At 46.1% G+C, this 20,064-nt stretch overlaps 1 protein-coding gene and 1 non-coding gene across 2 annotated transcripts in view; both read right to left on the reverse strand.

Moving 5' to 3' along the window:
* Positions 1-200: 200 nt before the first annotated feature.
* On the reverse strand, positions 201-332 carry LOC116074118. The gene has a single exon (XR_004112088.1). It is a non-coding gene; the product is annotated as a small nucleolar RNA SNORA17 (small nucleolar RNA).
* Positions 333-4,859: 4,527 nt separating this feature from the next.
* Clstn2 (calsyntenin 2) overlaps positions 4,860-20,064 on the reverse strand; it is a 593,894-nt gene continuing 578,689 nt past the window's right edge. The window contains exons 13-17 of the mRNA XM_031345279.1: positions 18,843-19,013; positions 18,294-18,439; positions 18,060-18,183; positions 17,180-17,364; positions 4,860-15,467 (exon numbers count right to left, since the gene is read on the reverse strand). Coding sequence (XP_031201139.1) covers positions 15,267-15,467; positions 17,180-17,364; positions 18,060-18,183; positions 18,294-18,439; positions 18,843-19,013 — 827 coding nt within the window. The 3' untranslated portion in view covers positions 4,860-15,266. The remainder of the gene's footprint in view (positions 15,468-17,179; positions 17,365-18,059; positions 18,184-18,293; positions 18,440-18,842; positions 19,014-20,064) is intronic.

Genomic DNA, 20,064 nt, shown 5'->3' on the forward strand with positions numbered 1-20,064 from the left:
CCTGGCTGTCCAAGTGGCCCCATGCAAGAGTCATCTGTCTCAGACTCACCCTCCCCTGTCTCCCTGGTGGCCATCAGTGCCAGGTGGTGGGCACAAGGAAAGGGGTTTCTTCTAGTCTCCTGCTTGCTCCCCATCTTGAGAGCCATAGGGGCCTGCCTGAGCTGGGCTGGTGCTCATCTCAGGCTTGATTTTTTTCAGGGAATGCTAGGTTACTAATCATTCAGTGGTTCACAGGTCAGAACACTGAGTGTAGGCATAGGCTCTCTCCTCTCTGACATCTACTGGTGCTTATGTGACACAGCAGCCACATCTGCAGTGCTTCTAGGGGGAGGTTGGATTTGAAGAGGGTTGGGGAACTGGCTTTGCTGCATCCTTGTCTCTTTCCACTCATCCACCCCGCCTCCCCCATTTCCTCCCCCTTTCCTCCCCAAGTCTTATAGCTCTGCTGTATTAGTCAAAATAAGACTTAACAGAGTTGAACAACTTGATGGTTGTTCTGAAGGCTTTGATTTCTACCTAAAACAGATGTAATTTGAGAAGTATTTTCCATACAAGAATGTGAATTCTGTAGCCACACAGTGAATGTCTAAATGGCAGGGTTCTCAGTGGGTACATCCTTGGGCTGTCTCCTCATTCTATGTCTCTCACTCAGGAGGCAAACACCCCCAGGCTTGTCTGTTATCTCTCCCCAGAGAGCATTTATGTCAAGAGAATACATTCCTGGCCATCTGTCAGTCTTGGGTTAAGACTTTCTGTATCCAGAACCAAATCCTCCAGAGGTCCTCACTACATAAGCCCAGATTGCATTCCCAGTGAGCTGATGATGCAGGCTCAGCCTGCTCCCTCACCCCAGCCAGCACACAGCTTGGAAACTCTTACCTTACATTTATCTTTTTCTTGCCAGAGGTGTCTCTTCTTTATCGCACCCAGAGAGGCACACTTGGGGATACTCCCTCCTTCATCAGTCCAGACACAATATTTACCAAACGAGCTGAGAAAATCTGGCAGCCAAACTGTCCACACATCCTGGACACACACAGAGACCACCCATCTGTGAAATCCCTCACCAGAGGTCTTGCTACTGAGAATTCTGTTCCTGCTCCACACTGAACACAACTCCTGAGTGGGAGGCTCTTGCGAGCGAGAGAATCTGCTTCAAGTTGTGTTTGGGTCAAAATGTGTTAGAAGTCGTCTTTGATGGTTGCGTTCTAGCAGCTGTTGGGAAAGAGAGTGTGCCTGGAGAGCATTTTAGAACCAAAGTGCTCTCCTACCAACTGACAGAGTGATGTATTTGTATAAAATGAAGCACTACCTTATCATTTATTCACAAAAGGAAAATGCACAATGCCATCTTTCCAGCGTCTAAAGTCTTGTCAAAGGCAGCTCATGGCTGTCTATCACCTGTATTGTAGATAAATAGCCATATTTTCCAGAAAGCAGACTGCTTCTCTGTGATGAGCTTCACTATCCATACCCCCACGTCTAGCTAAGTCTTATGAATGCATGCATGAGCCAGGGACTGTTGGTCTACGAGACAAGAATGGCGGCAGGAATTCTGCCGCTCCTGGGAAGTGGCAAGAGCCAGGTACATTAGTTTCACATGGGCTTAAGGTCTTGCGGCCAATTTCAGCAGGTGAGCAACATAGCTTTGAGTGATAAAATCCAGGGCTAGGTGGGAAGTGGGTGGGTGTGGGCACCTGCACCACAAACTCATTTGCTGTGCCTTCAGGTGGCGACTTGATAGACTGTCCTGGAGGAAACACAGGAGCAGTGTGGAGCAAGCATCTCCAGGGAAGAGATGTAGAGAAGAAAGAGAGGCAAAGATCCCAATCATTGTGACCTAGTTTATGTATGCTGCTGGAGGCCTCTAAAGGCTTAGACCCACTAGTATCTCAAGAGTCTGTGACTATCTTGTATTCCTCTGCAGATGTTGCTCATGGCTCCAGATGTGCCTCCTTGTAGAGCTCACGGCAAGTGCAGCTATGCTCCTATTTATGAGCCCATTTAATTTTATCTCTCTCCTCCATTAGTCTGTGAATCCAGACACCCTCTAAGGAGCCGTGGGCATTTTTGGGCAATGACTTGATAATGTCTGAAGGTTTCACATTGCTCTGAATCCCCATGTTCCAATGTCCCCAATGACATTTTTAGGTCTTGGGACATGGGGAGTCTACAAAGGTCCTGAGACCATTTACTGGTGTCACCATTCTGGGAGAGGAGACACTTTTGCCCTAGTTTCTAAGTGCATATTTTAACACAATATGCTCTCTTGCTAGCTCTTAGTCATTCTTTGGCTTATATTTTTTAACATAGTTTTTTTTTAATTTTTGAAACTAGTTATTTAACCAGGGGGTTAATTTATATCTGGTGTGTTGGGGGGTGGTGTGTGTGTTGGTTTTAGTCCCAGGTGCTCGAAAGGGAAACAAGCCTTTGTCACCAGCTCTGGCACCTGCAGGTTTGGCTTTTGCAAAGGCAATATTTGATTCTCAAAAGCTGGCATCCCTCAGCATAGGCAAGCCTTTGGCTTAGTGGGGCAGGCACGGGACTCAGAACATCATGTCATCAGCTGTAGGGCCTTGGACAGGAGAGCTGGTGGCTCTGGGCTCAGCTCTATCATTTATGAAACTGAGGTGAAATGTACTTTCTCCTGAAGTCATTGGAAGAATTAAATTAGAAAATACTGGTAAAGTCTTGGACCAAAATAAACCCTTAGGAAATGTGTGAACATCACCCCTGGCCTTTTCCCTTCCTCTCTTTCTGCAGTCTCCATTGAGAAGGTGAGCAGAGCACCTATCACGCAATGAGTTCACTCGGTGAGAGAATGCAGGAAGACGTGAGTAGATGAGGTGTGACCCACACTACATATTATTTTGGAGTGTTGAATGGACATGGTGAAATTTACTAAGGGAATACCCAAAGGTCTGGACACTGTGGCAGACGTTTGAAAGGCGTTATCCCATTTAATCATCACGAAGATGCTTTAAGTAAGGTTCCATTATCAACACTGTACAAAACAGCAAAGGGTCAGTGAGACTGTCAAGGTATAATGGTGTTGTAAGTAAGAAGTGGTTTTTCTAAGATACCTTGAAACCGAAGGGCACAGATGGGGTGTACGCGCAAGGTATCAAGGTGAACCAATAAAGCACCACTTATCAGATCAAGGCCTCTTTGTCTCTCTATTGACTCTGTGATGCAAAAGAGAAAATATAATTCAGCGTGACAAATATGTTGGCTTGACATCAAGTGGGAAGAACACCGATGCTATGCACAAGAATCTGCACCTTGGGGTAGGGTGGTGGAGGTGGGATTTGGTAGGCTATCAGGACAGGAAGGGAGGGTGATAAAGCTGCTTGCCCATTCTTTTTTACATCCATCCATCTGAGAAGGAGAGGGAGAGGAGGGATCTATCTGAGAAGGAGAAGGAGCTAGCAGGGGATTGATGGAAGGCTTGTTCCCCACAGGCTTATTATTTGAATATTTGGAACTCTAGCTGCTTGCACTATTTGGTTGATGTTCTGGGAGTTTAGAGGGCTGAACTGGAGGAAGTGGGCCACAGTATGGTGGGTCTTTGGATACCTCCTGTTTGGATTGTTATTCATAAAGTACACATCTCTCCACCGGGGCATCTTCTTTCCTCATATCCTGCCTAGGTACATGGGACTAAGAGTCTATAAATTGAACCTTTAAAACGGGGAGCCAAAATAACCTGTCCTTTGGGTTTAAGTTTTCCCTGTCATATACATATATGTATATATGTATATACATATATATACATATGAATCTGCACATATGTGTCTGTGTGTATGCACATGTACGCGTGTGTGTGTATGTGTTTTCAAGGCAGAGCTTCTCCATGTAGCCCTGGCTGTCCTAGATCTAGTTCTGTATAAACCAGGGTGGCCTGGAACTCAGAGATCCAACTGCTGCTGCCTCCTGAGTGCTTCAATTAAAGTCATGTGCCACCACTGCCTAGCCATCAGACATTTTGTTAACAAACTAATAGAACTTCTGAGGACATCAAACATGTATTTATATTTGTTCTGTATGTATGGGTGTTGTGCTTGCATGTATGCATGTGCACCACATGTATCCCTGGTCCATCTGGTGGCCAGAAAAGGGTGTCAGATATCCCGGAATTGCTCTTACAAATGGTTGTAAGCATCTCCATGCAGAACAGAACCATCTAGAAGAGCCACCAATGCCCTTATCACTGACCTACTCTGGCAGCTGCCCAAGGATATTTTGTTTGAATTTCCCCCTTCCCCCTGATAGTCAACTGAAGGCAGGGTTTAGCCATGTGTTGTTGCAACAGAAACCAGGAAGGAGAGTGTGACAACAGCATTTAGAATCCCAGGGAAGTGCTCCAGGCCTCCAGGGCTTTGGATGGCGAGAGGGAGCCCATTCTATGAGGCCCCACAGCGAGGTGGCCCTGAGTGGCCTCTGTGTCTAAAGGCAGGTCAGCATAGGGGTGGAGAACTGGATCAAAAGAGGGGAAGGGCCATGTTCATAGTCTCTTTTCCCAGGAAGCATTCTGATTCCTCTGTGTCTCATGCTTTTATCATGGTTACCAGGAGGAATAATCTACCTGAGGGTCTCTAGCTTCAGCAACTTGTAGGTTCTCAATAAATGCCCCATCTCACTCCGATCATCTTTCTAGATGTCTCCATGGGCAATACTTCCAGGTGGAGCTCTCGTGTGTCCTGAAGGAAGCCTCATAAGAGTTAATTTCTTGTGTGACCACTATCGCATCCACCACACCTCTTTCACCCATGTGGATGTAGGACAGAGCGCCAGAGATGCAGTGTGCAGCCTCTCATCCAACCACACGTCTGAACAATAAAAACTCTCAGAAGTCATTGTTACTGTGAAATTCTAAAATCATATTTATTCAACCAATTCACAGAAGTGTCATAATGACCACCAACATGAATCAGTTTGTAGGCATTTACAAGCCAAGGCTGAAAATAAATATCTGTCTGTGTTGAATAGGCATTTAACAAATTACTCAGAAACTCCAAGAATCGAAATTGTTAGAAATTTAAAGTTTGGGATTCAGGCATGATAAGATCACACCATGGGAAGAAACTCAACTGATTCCCCAGAGGTTATGTCCCTCTTAAATCTTTATGTACATGTACTCTCTCAGCACCCTTCACTCTGCATCAGTTAGAATCTAGTAGGGCAATTAGGCAGGGAGAGGGTACCAAGGAAATGGGTGGGAGGGGAAGGTTTTTCTCTGGCCCCCTGTGGCTGGGCAACCTTATTGACTGACAACATAATGCGCTGTTCTGAGGTTGGATTCAATTTTCTATGAATTCATAATCCCTTTTAGTAAGACATTTCAAGGTTTGCATTGTATCAGACTCACACACACACACTGTAGTTACCAAATAAATACATTTTGTAGACTAAGGAGACTCATTCTTGGAGGCAGCTCAAGAGGCTCAGAAATCTGCTGTGTGCCAAGAACACACAAACCCCAAGTGCAGCTGGCTCCTGGGAAAGACACTCCGGCAGCACTGACCATTAGGCCACTTCGCAGTCAGGTACAGGTGGAAGGTGATGGCATACAATGAGACAGCTCTTTCTTTCTGCAGAGTGAACCCCAAAGAGACTCCAGTAGGGCAAGCAGCCTGCCCGTCTCAGACCTTTCCCATTCACTGAGGTCCAGGAGCTGGGAACAAACAGGTTTCTCACACAAGGCTTTAAAATGGTGACATCATCTCCAGGGATGGGAGCAGAGAAGGGTCTGAGACTGGCTGAGCCCAGAACCTTTGCATGTAGTCCCAGCATCAATGACAGAAGATGATAGAGTGAACAATATTTAGCAAGTACTTTAGGGAAGGCAGAGACCACGGTAGGTGGGGCAGACTCTACTCTGGAGAGACAGCATTGAGGATGTTATTCAGGTACATTCTAAATGTGTGCAAGCAACTATGTGCAACACTGTCACTGTTTGCGGCCAGTGTCTGCCACTGGCTGACTACTGCATGGACTATGAACATTCACGAAGACGTCTCTAAGCTATGAGAGCTGCGTGGTTGACCTGCTTCTATCTGGTTCAGTCAATATGGAGTTTAGTGATATACTGGGTCTTCGTAAGGACAAGCTAGGTGCTTCACTTCCGAATGTTTAGGACTCCTGCAGTGTTCCAGGTACTTCTTTCAGGGCTTTGAGAGCTAAAAGCAAATTAGAATAACCTAAGGCATCTGGAGAATTAGTTTGTTGGGACGAATGATCTCTCTGTTTTGTATCTTACTTCCATAGTATAGATATGTATGCATGCACATACATACATATTATCAGCTGCTCTTCACCTAGCTATCTCTGGTGTTTTTATGCTTATTACTCCAATTCCCTAAATTAATGCCCTGGCACAACATTCTGACTCCTTCTTACAGACATTACAATGCCCATGTGCTATCCTAACAAGGCCCACTCTAGTAACTACAGGTTTCCTTGGGAACAACTGGCTTTTGTATAAGCTTTCTTCTTTCTATTTTCCATCTGTTTTCCTCCATTCGCCTGCCATGCCTTTCCAGCTTAGGGCATCAACAGCTCTTTCTCGGAAGCAGACAAGGTTGGAAACCTGGTAGGTAGATTGATCTGTCATCCGCTTCCAGTGGCTCTGGCTCGTAAAGCAACTGCAGTAACTGCCTTTGTGGTTACACTGCATTATTTACCCATGATTCCTTTGGTGCATGGATATTGTTTACACATAGAGCAGTGCCCCAGGTTCCTGGTTGCTTCAGATGCTGTTGATCCTAATCAGCTTCCAGTTTACTCTCCACCTCTACCACCTTCTCATTCTCTTCCCCTCCTGTTCAAGTGATTCACCTGGGTGCCCAGTCTAACTTTCTTTGCCCAAAACATTTGCTCCATTTCCAACCTTGTAGAGTGTGTCTGTGAAAGGGCCATCGATACTCCTTCCAGAGCTCCAGGGCTCCTTTGCATCATAGAGAGCGGGGAATGGGGAGAGGGGAGAGCAAGGAGTAGGGAGAGCCATAGCCCAGCCTTCCCTGATGACAAGGATGAATGCACTTTTGCCTCCAAAGATGCATGCATGCATTTGACTCAGTGAAGTGAGCCACGGTTCCGGTTGAACCCTTACTCTTGGGCCCTCGAAGAATCCTTTCAGAGAGTAGAGGCTACCTCCTTGTTCTTTTTCCACAGGGGGGCTGGAGTCTAGACCTAAAACCTGTATGTTGATTCTCTGCCCTTGCAAATAGAAATAACCTCTTAGTTTTTTTTTTTAATGACAGCTCATTCTACTGAGGAAAAGAACCCTCAATATTTATATGTTTGTGTCCCACTTCTGCACTGACATGCTCAGTTTAAAGGGTCCAGGTAACAGAGGTGTGTTTTCACTCCCAGATAAAAGAAAGCAAACATTAAAGCCAACATGATTTTGTTCCTGTGATTAATACACATTGCCTGCATCCTGAAGCCTCTCATATCTGCTGCCCTTGTCTCGATGGACTATTGGGGACTGAGCTTCATGGTGATGAATCTTTCCACAGTAGATCTGATAAAAGAGCTGGGCTCATTAACAAATTAAAGCTCTATTTCATCAGTCCTGAGACGCATGGAGTGGAAAAAGTGGGGCTCATCATGGCCTAGCTGCCCTCGCTCCTGGTGTGGTGGGGAGGGCTCCTTTTACTGGCCCTACCTGGAAAAGATCACTTTGGGGAAAAAAAAAAGTCCCTTCCTGTCAGCTTCCATGAGGAAGCACAAAATACTGTCACCTGCCCTTCCCAGTTCCACTCTTCTTCCCTCTCCAGTGATTTTGCAAACAACTATAGGCTTAAGACTGGGCTTCAGGAGCCTCTCTCCACCAGGGCATCTTAGCTTTTCAAACCACACTAGTTCTGAGGCCCGGTGATCTCTGGGATTGTTTTCAACATTTGCTGAGCCCACACTGTGGAGAAGATGCAGTGCTTTGGATGACACTGGTTACAGCCATAGAAAAGGACCTGCAGCATCCTGGGACACACCGGTTACTCCTTTTGCCTTAGGGAGGTGGCAAGTGGAGGTGGGGAAAGTTGTGGTCTGTACTGTTTGCATCCAGTCCTGGTTTTTTAGGGAAAAACAGGGAAAACTAGGAAGGTAGACTGTGGCTCTTGGAGTGGGGCTCCACCTTAGGGTATGCCTGTCAATGGCCCAGAAGCACCAGCTCACGTATTCTGTTTGGTGACTCCATCTTGTGTCTCATTCCTTGATGGTCCGGTCTCTTCAGGGATGACGTTCTATAACCCACTCAGCTCCCTGCCCCCCTCCCCTTGATATCCTTGACTGGACATGATCTCCAGCTCCAGAGCAAACTGTCTCCTTGTCCTACACGAACAAACCTGCCAAGGACAGTCCTGCTTCCAGATTACACCATCACTTTCTGTGTTGTCCTATCGGAGGCTTTTGTGATCGATGGCTGGTGTGAAAGGGAAACACAGAAAATTGCCTTACGTCTTAGGAAAGGAGTCTCAGCAGGGACTTTACTCAGAGAGGCCGGGCTGTAAGAGAAAAACCCCTCTATCTGCTTTCCTTGTGCTTCTCACAGGTAAGTAACAGGCATGCCCTATCTTTTCTTTTCTGATCTTCTAATCCCCCCCCCTCTTCGCTATAAACAGGCAGATTCTAATTTCATAGAGATATGTATTCTCAACATGGTCTCTGAGCTGGTCTCAGGCTCTCTTGAGAGAACTTAGGGGGCTCAGTGAAGAGGCTGTCGGGGTGACATGTTTCTGAGCGGAACGGCGCTGGGTTTGTACAAACTCATTATGACTGGTTCTCCTGACTTATGCGCTATCTGTTCCTCTTTTATGCCCCGACCTCTGACCTTGACCTTGAGATCCTAATAGGAGGCTAGACTTAGGTCACAGGCACAATGACTGACAAAATACAAGAAGTTCCAGCTGAAGGTTTATGGTGCTTATACCATAGATCTTATGCCATAAATCAGGAAGGGAAAATGGTTGGAACCTGGTACCTACATGGACCACAGGAATGAGATTCCCACTGTAGATGAAGCTGCAGCTTTGGCTTTTTTTCTCTTCCTCCTACTTTTAGCAACATGGGTTACTGTCCTTCCAAGAGAAGCAATCCATTCCCCATCCAATTCGGTGTCTGAATTGTGACGGCATTCGCCATTCTCACTACAAATGAACAGTGCTGCGGTAACCTATCAATGTCCTTGAATGACCCTGTTCTCCAGGATGTGCTCGGTGGGCGAAGCAGCCTCCTAGTGGTCTGGTCTCATTGCTGCAGCTTCATAGCTCTCACATAAAATCTGGCTTTGAGGGAGGCTGCTCAGTGACAGGAACAGGACAGGTGTCCTCCCTAGGGCTGGGTGCTTTCAATATACCCCTCCTAGGCAGTGCCTCTCTGTAGAGAAAGGGCACAAGGGGAGGAATCATCTCACACCCGAGTGAAGGAGGGCAACTGGAAACCAGGTTCTTTTAAATGTTTGCTTCAGGGGTGTGAACTGGGGCCCCCCTGCTCTGCTTCTCTCTCCTCAACCTCAGTAGGAGCTGGTTATTTTCTCTGGTTATTTGTGAGTAGCAGCTCCTCCAAGTGCCCGCAGAGGCTGGCCTCACCCTCCACAGAGACAGCTCTGAAACCCTGGCCTTCCTGAGCTTTGCTCTTAGAGCACAGCTTACTGAAACCTCACTTCTAGAGATTGCCTTACTAGTTTTCCAGGGTGCGGCTGCTGCTGCTGCTGCTGTTTCTGCCCTGCAGATCACCCAGGCAGAGAACTGGAGCTATGAGGCTTGGCCAAACCTCTGCGGAGTCCCCAGAGCTCAGTCGTTCGTGTGTGGACCTTGCATCAGGCTGGCCAGACCCTGGGCGTTGGCTGGAAGCCCCCTGAACCCACTTAAACCACTGTTCATAACCTTCCTGGTCTGCCTGCCTGCTGTTCCTATTTAAGGACTACCTCTGTCTTAGCTTCACCAACTCTCAGCCATTAGTCATATTACTTCTCCATAAGGGGAAAGGCTTTTCTCTATACCTGACCCAAGTCGTGATAACCAAGGAGCATTTAGGAGCATGTTGCTCACTTCACTGAAGCTCTCTCTGTTCATGGAGGCCCTTCAGCACCCCTAGGATCATCCCAACCATTTGACTTTGACTTTAACTAACCCTTTGACACTACAAGAGCAGGGGATTCTCATGGGCGGGGCCTCTAGTTCATCCTCTCTCCCGTTTCTTGGCTTAGAATCAAGTACACATGGGGGCTTGATGAGGACTTGCTGAATTTTTGGAACATTGGTGCACACAGAAACTCCCATCTGCTGAGTGACTCAACGCAATCATTCTCTGGTGTGCTCATGGAGGTAACTCCTGTCTCTCTTTGTTACCATGGGGCAAAGTCAAGCTTACCTCCTAATTTGTCACTCCTGTAAAACCAACTCCCCCATTTCCAACCAGTGTCAGAAGGAGAAGGAAGCTAATGCAGGAAAAATGTATAAAGTAAAACAAATGAAGACAGGCAAGTGAAGGTTCTGGAGTTGACTTCAAAACTTACACTGTTCATTTCCCTTGCCTCCAGCTGGACAACGAGATGCAGTGACATGAAAATTAAACCCTGCCAAGGGCTTTGGCTTGTCAGCCTCGATAAATGTCTGGCACAGATAGAGAAGCCTGCAACATCACAACCTGGCCAAGCACATTGCAGGAGGCTCCGGGGATCCTCCAGAGGCCATAGGTTATGTGAACATCACCCACTTTTCTAAAGAATTAGACTTATTCCCTCACTTTTTTCTTTTTTCTTTTGCAAAGCCTATCTGGTTAATTTAAATGGGAGATGATTAAGAAAAAGCACGTTTTTCTTTGCAGCTAATATTGAGTCATAGAGGCAAGGAGGCTGTTAATTTTGAAGTGTTGCTGGGTAGGGCTTTCTGCTGATTGTGTTGCTATTGATTCGAACAGCCACAAGTCTTTAGGATCATTTTTAGAGCGAAGACATGAACAGGGCTGAAATGAAAATCAGTCCCAGATAATGAACACTCCTGCTTAGAAATCATTATGGACTGAGCCCTACTGGGAAGGTGCTAAGCCTGGGGAGTTAGCGCTTGCCTCAACAGAGAAGGGAGCCCCTTGGACTCAGTGATTAGCCAGTTCTCTGGGTCCAGCCTTAGGAATATTTGTCTGATTTCTTCAATTCAGAAATAACAAGTGGGATTTTGGTTGCTCATTTACTTGTTTCTCTTGCGTTTTCTCCAGTCTCCTGTGAACTTCTAAGAGAGCTTTAATGAAAGAGCCCAGAATTTTCCAGCTGTTCAATTCAAGGCAATGACCACTAGGGAGCTGTTGGGTGTTTTCTTCGGGGGGTGGGGGTTAATGAAAGAGGGAATGGCTGCTTTCTGTGTACTCAGGGTGAGAGTTGGCCTCACATGGATCTGCCTGGCTAGCTTTCTAGATGTCTAGCAGGCTGTTTTGAGTAGAAAATGAGAAATAAGAGAGTAAAAAGTTTATGACGTGAAAATTCAATGAATTCAAATAGCCTCTTTTTTCTTCCCCTTCAGTCTCATAGACCAGTTTTACTGGGAAGTAGATGGAGAGACTAATTGGAATGTCCCTTTGCTTGGGTATTGTCTGAGGCTGCTTCCATGGCATGAGGCAGGGTTTAGAAGAGTAACATTGAGAACAAGTGGCCTGCAAAACCCTAAGGCTTTCCTCTCTGGATCTTTCCAGAGAGTTTGCTGATCTCTGATACACGGGAAGGGGGCGATGTTTTTCTAGCAGTGGTTATCTCCATGGAGACTTGGTGGGTGTCCCTTGAGACAAACTCTCTTGTTAATATCAGAGAATTTGGTCTAAACTTCGAGTGGTCAGAATGAACGGTTAATCCAATAAAGTTCTCACAGAAGGTTCTGCCAGAGGGGTCACATTCCTTTGTACCTGTGTGATCTAGGGCCTTGGTTAGACTTACAGAATTGCTTAAATCTATTTGAATACACTCGGGATTCGTTGAGACACTTCTTCAGTGGGTTAATGGCTTTCTTCACTGGCATTCTCCTACTTCTTCTCCTCCCAATCTTCTGAGTTACCTGAGACTGGGAGCCCGCCTACGTTCAAGCTCTGAATAGCAGACCCAGGTTGTCCATCTGGCAAGAAAAGCAATGGCCTAGTCTACGGCCACAGCAGTCAGCTTATTCTCTTGGGGGCTGAGTCTACCTTTGCTTGGCTGCTCACCTCTTCCTAGAGGTCACACAGTGCCCAGGCCATCTGGGAACTTTGGTTTCAAAATACCATCCTCCAGACATTGGAAAAAGCCAGTGTGACCAGCACCTTGCATTCCTGGTCAGAGTAGCTGATGGGAGGCCTATGCAGGGACCTACCACTCACCTGGATACCTGCTGAAACTTGCTATTTTATAACCACTCCCTCCTTGATCTTACCCAAGGTGAAGTGAGTGTTGGGAACAGGATAAAAGCCTGTTGTCCCAGTAGCATCACTCAGATACCTTGGCTTTGGAGCTGGCATGCTGAGACAGAGGAGAAGGAGGCTTTAGTTTGTGTCACCACTATTTCCCTGCAAATGCGTCCAGTCGCCAAATGCCTCCTGAACTGATACACCTCGGCTGCTGTACCCCAAAGCCTCTCAGCTTTCATTGGTCTCTCCTCTTACCCCACCGCAAAGCATAAAGGCATTCTAATTCTCCAAACAGCTCGCACATCTACGAATGAGGAATGCAGCCACAAGAGGTAGCCCAGGAGGGCATGGGAACAGCCGTCCACCAATAGGCAATGAAGAGCCAGAGCAGAGAAAAGTGCTCTCAAACTCTAGGCTTAAATATTTGCAATCAAAATCTCATTCAAAAAGGATTGGTTTTAAACATGCAAACTGTTCCCTTTGCTGACATAATTTTGGGAGAATTCAGTAGCTCCTAAATGCTTGACTGAAGAATGTCTTATTATTTAAATAATAGGATTGTAAAGCCTAATTCTTCCTGTAGATTTTCTCCCTTGTAAATGTGCAGAAATGGTCTGACAGAAAAGGGGGGATGTGATTGGGGTAGTTCACAGGAGATGTGTCTATTTCCTTTCAATGAATATAAAAATCTGGAGTTTCTTCCAAGAGAGAAAAATTAGGGCACTGGTTGGTTGGTAAATGTGTTCCTCTTCTTTCAGTGGCATCTGACACTTCATCCTCCTGTCTCCTGTGTAATTTCCATGCCTGTTTGCGTCCCTTCTATAGCTCCCGAGTCCTTTGTGGGGGAAGGTCTGTCTCATTTTGCTACATCCCATTCCCATTGCTGCTGATAGCGTGCTTATCACATAGTAGGTGCTCAGAAATACGTGTTAATATGAGCATGAGTAGAACCACAGATGAGGAGCAGAGGGGTAGTCTGTACCTTGGAATGCCTCTGAACAGGACACTGACTCTGAGCATCAGTTTACCCATCACACACACAAAAAAAGTCCCTAATAACCAATTTCTCAAATATGTCACAGGGTTATCTGAAGGCTAAGGAAAGGGAATGTATACACAAAATACTCTGGGAGATGGAAAAACAACATAAGGTAGATCTCCCTAGCCAGAAGGTTGCGAAGACCTGCTGTGTGGATCCTCGATGCCTGGAGGGCGAGCAGAGGGTTAGAGGACATTGGCTATAATCACTCCCTGAATGCTCTGTTTAGATGACACTGGGAAGATTCAACATTCAGTTGGATCTGAATGCTATGCGATGAGAGACCAATCATGGACCTGGGCCAAGCCAATTCAGGATGGGCGTGGGGCAGAGCGGGATGATGGGGCTGACCCATACAGATGGAGAACAAAGAGGAGCTCAGGGTGTTTGAAACAAACATGTCCTCAAAGCCTTGTGGAACTCTTATAATAGCCTTAATTCTTGCCTGCTATTCTGTAGGCCACAAAAGATTGTCCACCAGTTACTATAGCAACAATTCTCCTCACGAAGTGCCCACGTTAGAATGGAGATGGAAAAGTCTTTCTTATTAAAATAAGAAGAAAGAACAAGAAATTAGGGTTTTGATATATTTGCCCTCTATTCAAAGCATCCCTCCTTTTATGAGAAGAAGAAAGAAGCAGCTGTTATTATTACACATAGACTTTGAATCCCTAGCAGTTAAAATTCCCAACTAACATCTCAGACTGGTAGGACCTATATTTGTTCAACTACATCTGACATGATGTTATGTCCTAAAGAGACAACAGTAACATAGGAGATAAGGGACCACAGGCTGAGTGGTGACAGTCTTGTCAACCTCTAGGCTACCCTTCAAGGGAGAGTCCAGCTATACCAAACCCAAAGCAGATCTGTATGGACCATGAAGCCTTGCTGGGTCAGCCCATCTATCCTTTCTTTGACTCCTAGTGACATCCATGCCCAAGCTGTCACTTGAAGAGTGCCTGTATGAAGTACTTGTTGGGCCCTGTGGTTCTGCCATGGTCATAGCCCTGGGTAGGGTAGCCACAAGAGTTTAGGCATTGCCTAGGTAGGTTGGAAAGCTGGTCAGCAAGCCCTATGACAAGGACACACTCTACTTAGGGTCAAAGACCAACTAACTCTTGGTTTTGAACTTGTTTTACAGCTTATTTAGTCTCAGAAGAAGTAAAAAGAAAGGCTTTCTAAGCTCAGAAGTGTGTATTTGGGTGTGTGTGTGCACGTGCACACACACACACACATGTGCACCCTTATGCACCCATGTGTACATATACACATACATTACAGGCTTTTCTGTGGAAACTCAATTCTGTCTCAACAAAAGCTTTCTTTTCGATTCTTAAGCCCTAAGATCTTAGGTATATAAGTGAGATTCTACTGCCTTCTCTGTATAAAGCAACCTGGAGACCCAGCATAAGGAAGACCTGCTGGTGTAGGTGGAGAAAGACTATTTAGTCAAGTACATACACAGTGAGTTATAACCCAAGGAGTTTGAAAACACTGAGTCTAGGTGTGGCAAGTGGCACAAAGGGGGAGCTCCTCCCCTGCAGAAAAGAGCAAGGTGATCAGAACTCTGCAGGTTGGGTGACAGGATTCTGGGTGAGCCCAGAGAAAAAAGAAGGGAAGGCTACAGGGGCAATGAAACCACCCTGTAGTCCCCACTGACAGTGACACTGGGCTCTTGGAACTGCCCCATGGGTGGGGCATAGGCAGTGCCCAAAGCATAGAGGGCAGATTCAAGGAAGCTGATGGCCTTCCCAGACCTGTCATAGAAACCAGAGGTGAGTGTGACAGGCTTGGGCATATGCTGGGTTGGGTTTTACAAAAGGAGCACATGGGCTGGTCAGCAGACCCACGTGCACTAGTAGGGGAGGGTGGAATCATCCCACTCCAGCTGGGCTTGCCTGGTGCCACTCTGCCCATGTCTGACTCTGCCCATCCCTTCCTCTTCTTCCTCTTCGCTGTCATCAGAACCACTGCTGCTGGAGCTCGCACCTTCTTCTGCTTCCTCTTCTTCCTCTCCTTCAGTCTCATCTTCCCCCTGCCCTGGTCCAACATGTTTCTGGACACCCGGGAGAGAAAAGGAGCATGCATCAAGGACTGAGCAGAAGCCATGTCAGAGCTAAGAACAGCAAATACTGAAGAGTCTTGGGATTCATTTCACTTAGAGCTAAACCCCTCACCCTGCCCAGAGATAGGATCTCTGTAAGAGAGGAAACTCAGACAGTCAGATAAGTGTCTAAAATAGCAGCACACAGTCAAGGAAACATATCAGTGTCAATGATAGATGGATATTTAAGCCAGCAGCATCATTTACTGAATCTTTCAGACCCTTCAAATGAAAATTTTGGGTTCTTAACTATTTGTTTGCTAGGGGCAGAGTCATGTTTAATCTTGGACACCATACAATGTGGGAACATTGTGCTGCTGGAAATAGCAGGTCTTTTAAGCCAGAGTGCTCTCATTCGAAACTATTCTTTTGCAAAAGCCAATGTTCATGCCCTCACGTTTCCTAACTGCCCCCTTTTGCCATAACTTGTGAGTTCAAACCGCACCCTACCCTTTCCAGTTCTTTTCTTCCAGCTTTGCAGTGATTCTGGCAACATCCCTTTCTGGATTTACACTTTGACTTGGAAAATCGGGTCATGAGTGATATGTTGCCTTGTGAGACTACATACCTCTTCAGATGTCTTTCTGTCGAATTCTGTTATCTCCAAACTGTGCCTTTCCTACAAGGCCTCCCTTACTCTAGTCTGCTGTCATGATTATTATTTCTTTGAGTGGCCAAAGACTCTATCCACTGAAGCCTCAGCAAGAGGTCAGTCTTTTTGAGGCCCAGTACTGTCTGCTCCTCAGATCACGCTTGCTTTTCACACTTTAAGCTCAGCTCTTTGGGGATGGGAATGCTCACCACCAGCATCCTTAGAGAAATTGAGCCATGCTGGCATGCTAAGTGTGAAAATGGAGCAGGAGATGAGCTGCTGTTAAAACTGAACCAGAGAGCAATGATCATCTCTATTATTTGCCTATAACTTTTCCTGATTTTTCTCTGGGCTTGTGTCTTCTAGACTAAGCACCCGTGGGCAAAAGGAAGGATAGGCAGACATAGAGACCAAGGTCCTTGCATGGTCATAGATGGTTTCTGGGTGCTATTGGACAACTGAAATCAAGTGAACTTCATAGCTGTATTGCCTTGAGTTTGGATTCTGGTTGCATGTATTTGAACATGTCACAACTCCTCTCTCAGTTCCCATCTTGGTAAATGAGGGTGAATCTTCCTATTTCACAGGGAAATAGGACGTTGTATACAAAACATCTGGCACAGGGTCTGGCTTACAGGGAGCTTATTAAATGGCAGGTGTTGTTGTTGTATTTTTGATTTAACTTATTCTGAGCCTTTAAGTGAGCTCCATAGGCCATCTAATTTGCACTGTTAGCTAATCAAGAGTTCAATATTGAATTCCTGAGTGTTAGTCAGCTCTGAACTACAGTGGGCAGTGAGGTACAGATACTGAATGACTGCTTGCTATAAGAAACTTCCAGGTCTGTTCGTGGGGTAAGAGTGATTCACATATTCAAATGAGAGAACACGGTTCATGGAGAAGTATGGCTTTTCATGTCAAGAGATCTAAAGAAGCAAAGAGATGGGAGAATCACTGGGAATGGACTCATTAGATTAGAAGGAGTCTGGATCCTGGATTGAGGCAGAGGAAGAACCAAGTTGATTAGCAAGAGAAGCATCCCACATAGAGCTCCCATCCCAGAGAGGCTCACCTCCATAGGGTTGACCGTGATAGTCAGTGCAGAGTCATCCCAATCCATTTCAGCCTCCTTGGCAGCCTCAGTCTCTTGGATAAAATGCTGGTGGGCAATTCGGACTCGGTACACACCCATGGCCACAACAAACACTAGCATGCACACGGAGATAATGATGACAACGGTGGCGATGCTCGGGACCACTGAAACAAGAAAGGAACCCAAACACCATGACAACTGAAGATATAACTCATCCTTCTGAAACATAAAACTTCCATGCTCACAATACAATCTTCACTTCCAATTCCCAGCAGTAGGGTTCCAGGTCCTTAAGTCTGACATAATACTTTCGTCAAATGTGTATCAACTCTTCTACTCTGCTATGATAATTGTGGAAAGTAAGGGGATAATCTCCATGAGCTTCTACATAGGGGCAGAGTAGGCATTCAATAGATGTAGATTCTCTTTTACCCATGGCTTCTCTCCTCAAATTATATGGAAGTTCTCCAATGAAACTCAGGCACTATAAAGTCTAGTAGGAACACAACTACCACCAGATGGTGACACAATATGGCAAGTGTTCAAACAAAACCATAGGTGGAGGACTTTGAATCTGCTGAGTATGTGAAGGTGCATGGGAACCTTCTGAGTTGGGCCTTAAATGATGAGCACAATTTTGTCCCAGCCCTTTGTACTAATCTGTCATTATTAGTTGTATGAAGTTTCTTGTTTAGTTGATTGACTCACTATTGAAACCAAGAGTGTCCAGAGGAATGGTTTGTAGCTTCTCTGTGGTAGGATTCCCTTCCTCTGAACACCTTTGGGTGCTATAATATAACCATCTGTTCAGTGGCTACTTATTGGGTTCAGTGTTTGAGCTGGCATTGTGATATCCTACCTGAACTGCGTTGGATGCTACTCCGGGTCTCAGGGTGATGCACAGACTGGAGGAAGGGTGGCTGCACAATAAGGTGGTTGACGTGTTCCTTGTCTGAGACTCTCACTTCATGGAGGACACTGACCTGGGAAGAGCAAGGAGGGGTGCGAGTAGGCATCTGTGATAATTCTTTGAATGAATGAGGAAATGGGCAGGTGGGTCAGGCCTTCCCTAATGATGGCAGGATATACTCACCTCCAAGTTGAACTCATTGCTAGTGTAACGCCCGTTGAGTTCTGAACACTTGATCCGGAACCTCCGGGTCTCAAGGGAAGTGGGGTGCCAGTTGCGGTAACGGAGGTGGTGCAGCACCTGCTCATAGCGGCTCATGGACCCCACACCTGTACCAAGAGACCACAGCTACTGCCAGAGGTAGAGAGGAGGAGGAACTGAAGACCCAGGGGACAGACTTGTGCCATAGGAGTTCTGAGTCCAAGGGTAAAAGTCAGAATGCTTATGGGTATAGAACGAGTGGAAGCAGAAGTTCCAAAAACTTAAACCAATCCAAAGAATGTTCATGTAGACTAGGCTATCTACAGATTCCCCAGGAGCAAGGATATGGGGGCCATTTACCCACAGGCTGGAGTCACTCTAGAAAGTGAAGTCTAGGAACAAAAAAATTTCCACTTCACCCCTAGGACTGCATAATGCACCCCACCCCCAGCTGCTACCCTACTCAGTAGTCCCTGGACAAGGCTATTCTGAGAGAACAACAGTGAGCAGAGGGGCTTCGTGGAGTCTTACCATAGATGGAGTAGCCAGCAGTCGAGTTGGTGGCATCAAGGTGTCGTTGGTGGAGCTCACTGTGGTTGAGTTCCAAGCACTCTTGTCTTGGATCCAAGTCCCCTCCAAGTACCAAAATGTCACAGAAATCCAAGTTGTGTAGCATTTCTTCCAAGACTGCTGATTTGGGGGCTGTAGTGGAAAAGGATGCAGGGAAAACATCAGCATAAATAGCTCTCGCTCATCACAACACCTCCTCTCTTACTGCTCGCAAATCCAGGTGGGTCGGGAGAAGGGGGTGTGCAAGACACCAGCCATACCCACTGCTCATCAGGGCATCTTCAAGAAGATGGCATGGATTAGTGGGGAGAGAGTGTGCATCTCAAACCCTCTCTGCCACTGAGAAGCCACATACTACTCATCTTCATCTGCGAGGACATTATAGGCCATAGTCCTAACTTGCAATTGGTGGAGAGTAAGTGGCTCTTTATTGACTTCTTAGAGCTTCTCCATATGGATAGTGTGTGTGTGTGTGTGTGTGTGTGTGTGTGTGTGTGTGTATGTGCATGTATGTGTGCAGATAGTGTGCATGCACACGAGTATGTGTGCATGCATGCATGTGTGTGTATGTATGCATGTGAGTGTATGTGTGTGTTCAGCAGGCTCTGAGGTTCTTAATGGAAGGAACTTCTTTAGAGTCTGGAACAGGAACTCCCAGGAGCAGTGATCACTATGCTTTGCCCAAAAAGAGATGGACTGTTCACTAACCATCAGTGGAATCAACAAGATATAAGCAAAAGATAACTCAGGATTGGCAAATTCATGTAAACTAATTAGTTCATAGTCCCCCAGAGGAGCACATGAGCCATTTGGTCATTCTAGTTGGCTTTGCCTGATTTTGTGACTCTAAGTTTCTTAAGGACATGCCAATGTATTAGGGTGTCAGACAATTTGGCAGTCCTAAGTGAAAACCCTAGTTTAAGACAAAGGTGATTGCTAGTGGTGGAGTGTGCTGTGCGCTAGGAGTCATAATAGATAGTATTCTCCACACCCCGTCCCTGGGAAAGAGTTGATCGCAGAGTGCACAGAGTTGTTCAAAGTCACAGAGAGTAACAAGAGACACAGGACAGAGCACGTTGCTCTGATTCTATAATTTGGAAATGTGTAACCTCCAAGGCCATGCCTTCTTCAAATTATTATTAGTATCTATAGAAATAAAAATGTTTAAAAAGACATTCAGAGG

The sequence above is a fragment of the Mastomys coucha genome, unplaced genomic scaffold (assembly GCF_008632895.1).
Source record: "Mastomys coucha isolate ucsf_1 unplaced genomic scaffold, UCSF_Mcou_1 pScaffold23, whole genome shotgun sequence".
NCBI lineage: Eukaryota > Metazoa > Chordata > Mammalia > Rodentia > Muridae > Mastomys > Mastomys coucha.